The sequence below is a fragment of the Priapulus caudatus genome, unplaced genomic scaffold (assembly GCF_000485595.1).
Source record: "Priapulus caudatus unplaced genomic scaffold, Priapulus_caudatus-5.0.1 Scaffold9, whole genome shotgun sequence".
Classification (NCBI taxonomy): domain Eukaryota; kingdom Metazoa; phylum Priapulida; class Priapulimorpha; order Priapulimorphida; family Priapulidae; genus Priapulus; species Priapulus caudatus.
The window spans coordinates 381,126-388,310 of NW_014577070.1; the positions used below are offsets into that span (position 1 = coordinate 381,126).

The window sequence follows — 7,185 nt, forward strand, 5'->3', positions numbered from 1 at the left end:
GGGGTCCGGACCCCCTCGACCCCCCCTCTGGATCCGCTCCTGCTATAGAACCAGCCATTATGTATGCTCGGGACCAACTTACTCCAGCCAGTCAGCGGGAACTATGTATTTCCAAATGTGGAGGGGTGGGCGGGTTGTGTTGGGTGTGGACAAAAACATTGTTGTTGTCAAGTAACAAATTAATAATTTAATTTGTTCATCTTTAATGATAAAATTAATATTACAATCTCTTTTGATTGCTTAATTTGTTACTTGACAACAACAATGTTTTTGTCCGCAAAAAATCCAACCCACCCACTCCTTCGCGTGCGGAAATACATGGTTCCCGCTGACTGGCACTGCTGCAGCGCCGCCAGAAATGGCCATTTGAAGTTCGCAAATCGAATGTTTGTTCACAAGAAATACCGCAAGTATACCATTGCAACGATAGTTAGAGGTTAAATTTTAGTAGCTGATATAACTTAAGACATATTCACTTCGGATAAGAGGCATTAAATAATTGCCTACCACAGACGTTTTATAGGCGGGTACAAGCGTGCTTAAGTTGGTCCCACGCATCCCTAATGGCTCGTTCTATAGCCCAGCGGCAGTTAATGTAAGCGGGCTATAGCCCTAGTACTAGAGCTATGAATGGCCAAGTCGCATGCTGCTATATTGGGGTCCTTTTCGATTTAATCTCGTCAGCAATTTGTGATCGGGATCAGTGATCAGTCCAAGCACATGCACAGGTTCACTGAATCCGTGTGGTCCGGATCATATATGATCTTCCCAAACAAATATGAAATTTACCACACAGCCATGTATTGTCATACATGCCACCTTGTGATTGATAAAATTAAAGGTAGCTTTATTAGTTGTTAGGTATGCAGTAAGCATTATGCATTATGAGGATTAGGAACTCTTCAAAGGAATAGTGCTACATTACACATGATTTCTCTGTCACAATTATACATTTCCATCACCATAACCCTAGGATTACCCTAATCCTAACCATGTTATGTGTGTACAGACTCCTAAAGTAGGACTGGCCCGGAGTGGAATATATCATTTACCGCTAGGTACACGCAGTTCAAGAGTCATAGCATAATTGTGTGTGTTTGCATGTGTTTGTTTTTGACTTTCGGGACTGGAATAAATTTTCGAGATTTAGCCTTACTATTTATTTTCAATTAATTGTGTGTGTCGCTGCATTTACATTGATCGCACAGCAGGCCAAGTGCGTTATCTGTTTTATAAAATTGCGACACACACAATTAATTGAAAATAAATAGTAAGGCTAAATCTCGAAAATTTATTCCAGTCCCGAAAGTCAAAAACAAACACATTTACAGTTGATTAAATTGCGACACGCTATATCAATTTAACAGTATGTCTAGATAAACAGTCTAGGTAAATAGTCTAGAAAATCAATAGTAAATCTACATCTCAAAAATTTCAGTTTGATGCTTAATTATTGTAAATGTTAACATAATCGCGAGCGTGCAATATAACTTTTTTTGCGCGCTTTTTTACATGGTTTGGCGTGCATTATAACAACAACAACGGCGTGTCACGTGACGCGTTTTGACCAATCATGATGCATAAAATATCCGAGCCATTTTAGAATTGGTCTTAACATGAACTGCAACCACTCGTACATCGTACATAGGCACCAACAGTTGGCCCTCCATAGTAGTATGGAGGGATGGCAGGAGAAGTGTCTAAGGATGACAGTTAGGCCACCTTTTTTTGTTTTGTTGGTTTACAGCATTTTTTTTTTGGTTGTTGACTCGGTAGGGTAAAAAAAATGTTGTTTTGTCAGATCAAACAAGTCAAAATACAGTGATACTGTTATACATGATATTAAAGTATTTTAGGAAAACTAAATGAAAACAAAACTCAACTTGTAATTATTTTAACTTTTATTATAAACTGTTTGTGCAAGTTTACATTTTTTTAATTCATATTTCTTAGAGAAAAGGTCGGCGGGAATAACAAAATACAGATTTTCAATTTTTATTTTTTGTTGTTTTTCTTGAAAATTCGGGGTCGGCGGATCTGTAAACCAACAAAATAAAAAATTCTCGCCTTACTAGTAATAACAACATTCTTTGAAATATGTTGTTCTTATATCTTTAATCTGGTTCTAAATTTTAATCAATTAAAGGAAGAATATTGCTATCTAATCTGCTGTGTTGACAATTACTAGAATAACTGACATCTTGTATTGTGTACAAGTGCATAACCTTGGGGCTAATTTCACAGTCTGTTACATTACAAAGTACAAACCAGACTTTAATGTTGTTTATCAGCAACCGAACTAAATATTCAGTCTGAATTTTACCCTGCTAACCACGTCACATTTATAGTTATAGTTTAGTAAGACCCTGTGTGTCCCATATGTTATGTCTAGTGACAGCAGTCATAATAGAGGAGTCGGCAGCGAAACATGTGTGGCGCTGAGCATGCATGCAAAAATATGAGATGCAAAATCCTTTATTAGTACATTCGCTTTGGGAATTGGCATTTGACATACAAGCAACACCAAACGCAGTTGATTTTAACTTGTGCTTTTTATTCGTAACCAGCATTGTAATTAGACAAACTAATGGGAATTTGGTGGTGAGGTTATGGACTTATAAATGACATAAGGTGTCAATTACTCTAGCATTCATCACCACTGCAGATTAGAGCAAAATTCTTTAAGCTTTCTTTTTTCCAGTATGAAATCGATTTTTGTATTCTAACATAGCTGCAAAACTATGAAAGCCAAAAAATATAGCATCATGTGTAATATATATATATATATATTATGCTTTGGATACTTTGGCCTTAATTCAAAATAACTTGCTTGCAGAGTTTTGGACGTGGGAATTCATCAGGATCAGATTGCAACCCAGGAGGGAGTAGTAACATTCAGAACTATTACCATCCTTCTATGTTGGAAGATCCATGGGCTAACCTCACGCCATCCGCTTCTTGTCAAGGGCAGTAGTCTTTATAGTACTAACTATATTGACACTGTCATCCTGTAACTGCCTGTATATATATACATTTTCAATTTTTTTAAGAAAAAATATTTAAAACTCGTGATCAGTGAACTACAATTTTGTTTTTTAGACTGAAAATAATAATTTTTTTTAAACTATCACTCGTTTTTAAAGTGGGTAATTAGTGTGGGCATGCTGATATGAATGTAGTTATAGATTAAACATGAAATTGGTGGGGCAGTGATCTTAGGGTGTGGAATTAAATTGACAAGAAAAAAACAAAGTGATAAATGAGCTCATGAATTAGATATCAGGATATGGCACAAAATTTTGAAAGTTATGCCAGTGGTTTCTCTAAACTTAATCAATTAACTTATTTCTCCTCGCATAACCATAAATCATGAAATATTACTGCAAGTCACCTTGGCATAGAAATTCGTGTTAATTGTTGTAGAAATCTAGTAGAGGCAATGTGGAATTGTAATATTGTATATTTTCCTAATTGAAGTCTAAATTTGTTCTTATGACATATACCTGTACATACTTTTCTTGGTCAAAGGGATTGCATGTGTACACTACCACAATTAGTGATTAGTAAGTCATGGGACACGTATCTTGTATATTTCAGTAGAGTAAAAGATTTCATACTGTTTCGTAAATGTACAGTGCGTTGATCACTACCAAGACTAGTTAGAATGTTAGGTAATTAGTAAACAGGTTTCCAGTAATGATTACAAATTAGAGTTATCGTCAATTGTACTATTACCAATAACGTTTTTAAACAGTTCAGTGTGGTAGCCTGGTGTGTAGAGTATGGTACTCAGGACGTGTGTTTGTGTAGTTGAATCGACAGTTATAATAAAACTACAGGGTGTAATAAATTTAAACTTAAGGCGCTCATTTGTATACTGTTTGGAATGACATTTATAAGTACTAATGTAGTCAGGAGTAAATGTTGTCTAGACTAAGATACCTAGGTGTTTTCTCAGTATAATGATAAAATGTAAGAATGAATATACCCAACAGTTTCCACATTTCTGCTTATTTTTTCTAGATGCCATCATTATGGTGTTTATTTATATTATTTACACAGAACAATTTTGAGTAGTATAACGTTTAGTATTCAATGTATAAGTTTCAAATAAATAATACTACCATTTTCACACTTGCATTTTATCACTGTGTGGTTTCAAGTCCTCTAATATTTTATACATATATATGTTACCATCTGTTACACTTTGTAGACGTGTGCATAGATAGCTATGTATTATAGAGTAATTTTAGGTGTGTGCGTGTGCGTGTGGATGCTGTGTCATTGGAATTAACAGTATTAGTAGCATTGAGTTCACTGCAGTCGACCATACTTTATTGGACCCCGGGAAAATGGGCACATACCTAAACGACATGCCTTTTAAAAAGAATTTTCACACAAGTTTTTGTGTTTACCGCTTATTTAATCGCTTAATTAATCGGTACATTTTCATGGTTCTCGACCTGTCCCAATGAAGCAGGGACCACTGTATTTGTTTTACATCCTAAGCATTATTATGATAGTTCCGTTGAAATTTGTCGCATCATCTTAGATGGTAACACTTGCAAATACGCTTGGACAGAAATGTTCGCTAAGAAGCGAACTATGCATCTGTGCATCCAACCCATCGAAAACGGTCTCAGATCAAATAGGCATGTTCGCATCTGAAAATAACTGCAAATTTTGGCAAAAATAAATATTAGGCATAAGAGTTTAAAAAGAACGTCCTTTTTAAATGATCATTTGTTTTGTGCAGTGGCAAATGGGTTCTATCGATGGTTCCAAGAGGCTTCGCCGCCATTTACGATGGAACCATTAAATACAATAAACTTGGTTTAATTGAAAATAGTACCCAACTGCGTATGCGCATGCGCACTACCATTTGCGATGACAAAGTGATATGCATGTCTTAGTTTTAGTCCATTCTCCAGAGTCCTGCAGAGTAATATTTTGTTGCATTTAAATATGACTAATGGAAATTACGCTGCTGCCACCTGTTGGTAAGTGAGTCTTGCTATCCAACTATATCTCACAGAATTAGTGGCATAGGGCTAGTGAAATACCCACTGGGCATGGCATTTTATTGCTCTATGCTACTAGCTCTTGTCAATATGATAGTTTCTGTATTTTGAACTCATGTGAGGTATCAGGAGTACACAATAAAGGTTATAACAATTACATAAGGATAGTCTATTATCACGAACCTATGTATAGACACTACACATTAAAGTTCAACCATATTGTTGTTATTCTTCCCTGAAAGTATTATATTCGTATGTAGCAGAACGAGTAGATAGTTTAGTAGTTTATATAATAAAAAAAATATACGCGATTGTCAACTTCTTTTTCTCATCTAACGTGATCAAATAGCTGCTGCAGACACGAGGTCAGCGGAAATGCACACAAAGTCACAAAGCCAATGACCGGTGTACCAAATGCGGCAATCAATATTCAAAGGTTATTCCGAGTGTTATAATTGCATATTTTACAGTCCCAATGGAAAAATAGCTATCTAATCAACAGGAAATTGTTCTCGCACAATGACAGGCTTTATTAACAAATTTTATACACAGTATATATCCGTGTTCACAGGGTCACACGGCAATGCCTCTACCTGCAGTGTCGGTTTTACAGTTTCCACAGTAATCCCACCATCACATTGATTGATTAAACCATAGATATGATTAAACCCCTATGTACAGGTAGGTGCACCTTGTAGACAATAAACCCCCTTTCCACCTACGTGTAGGTGCTCTGCTCGTTTCGTTACTCATAAGTAATTATTCACATCTGTGAAGATACATATTCAATGCTGTACATAATCATACCTGATGAACTCACCTTTCAACATCTTTTATAGACGTGTGCATAGTGAAAAAGTCCTCTTGTCTTAAAGCACAGTCGCTTGACGTTAGTCTTAAGGACTGACAAAATATTATGACGTGCTAAAATTGGTTCCATGTCTTAGATCCTTTTCGTGACTATACGACCAAGTTAAATTATTCATAACAGACGATTCAATGCTTACACTAACATTATTACCTGTTCAACAATTGCAATTTCAAAATAACAAAATCACAGGAAGTTGATTACTGCACATTTTAGGAGACGGTGCACACCATTGTCTTCTCTTTTCTAATAATCGGGAGTTTTACAGGCATTTGGTGCAAATTTACAGATTATCACTGATTTCACTTGAGCCACTGTGCCAGTGTACGGGTTAGGCAGCGATGAGGGGGCAAGTGTAGCATTCATCCATGTATTGTGCTGGGTACCGACGCCTCGCTGGGCTGCTGCCGGCGCTCGTGCCGTACGTACTGTGCTACCGCTTCTTCAACGTGTTTCTCTTTGCATCTAATAAAGTATACAAACATGAAATGAATGCTCAGAAGTATATACTATACACACACAAAAAGAACTAAGAGCAAGTAGAACGAACCGTGTGCTTAGCTGCACGGAAAAGTAGCAGTCTTTTTAAATACGAATAAAGTTAAACCTACACGTAAACATAACGTTATAGTAAAGAATCATTTTGGTAGGTATAACATTGTCACTCCTACCAAGCAAGGTATATGGACAGTAGGGCTTTCGACGCACAAGGAAAGGAATGACAAGGAGAGTTGTCAAAAAGTACAAATTGATTAACCAATCATCAGTTAACTTGCAGGTTGTTATACTAGAACAGGAGTTCAGCATCCCTGTTATCAACGCAGCTACTAATATGGCAAATGAAAAGTGAAAAATGAAAACGTCGGAAGTGTGGTGGGTGAGTATTGATTGGTAGCATTGCATACATTACACGTAGAATAACAATTGTCACGTTGCAACCAGCACGCACCTTCAGAAAAGATGTTTGTTAGAGAGGTTTCGACAGTGTTGCCCACCCTCTGTACTAGCACTACGCAGGCCATCTTCATTGTTAGGCACAAAACAGATGTAACACGTGTGAGCGTCTAATAATACCTCGTGCGTCACAATACAATGATGACACACGATGACGTCATACACAATGAACAACAAATTCAGCACAATTTGTACAGAGCAGCCCGGGGACACGTTATAACGCTCCGAGCTCGCATGTCGCATGACCCTAATTCTGACAGGATTTGCACCATATCATATGACTCACTTTTGCACCTTCCAACGAATCTAACAATAATAATAATAATAATAATAATAATAATA

The 7,185-nt window shown here is 36.7% G+C and overlaps 1 protein-coding gene and 1 long non-coding RNA gene across 2 annotated transcripts in view; one reads left to right on the top strand and one right to left on the bottom strand.

Moving 5' to 3' along the window:
• Positions 1 to 4,134, top strand: part of LOC106806713 — an 18,233-nt gene extending 14,099 nt beyond the window's left edge. The window contains exon 2 of the long non-coding RNA XR_001393576.1: positions 2,837 to 4,134. This is a non-coding gene — a long non-coding RNA (uncharacterized LOC106806713). The remainder of the gene's footprint in view (positions 1 to 2,836) is intronic.
• A 1,393-nt stretch (positions 4,135 to 5,527) lies between these two features.
• Positions 5,528 to 7,185, bottom strand: part of LOC106806658 (cyclin-dependent kinase 13-like) — a 33,376-nt gene continuing 31,718 nt past the window's right edge. The window contains exon 9 of the mRNA XM_014808678.1: positions 5,528 to 6,354. Within this exon, the coding sequence (XP_014664164.1) occupies positions 6,323 to 6,354 (32 nt within the window). The 3' untranslated portion in view covers positions 5,528 to 6,322. The remainder of the gene's footprint in view (positions 6,355 to 7,185) is intronic.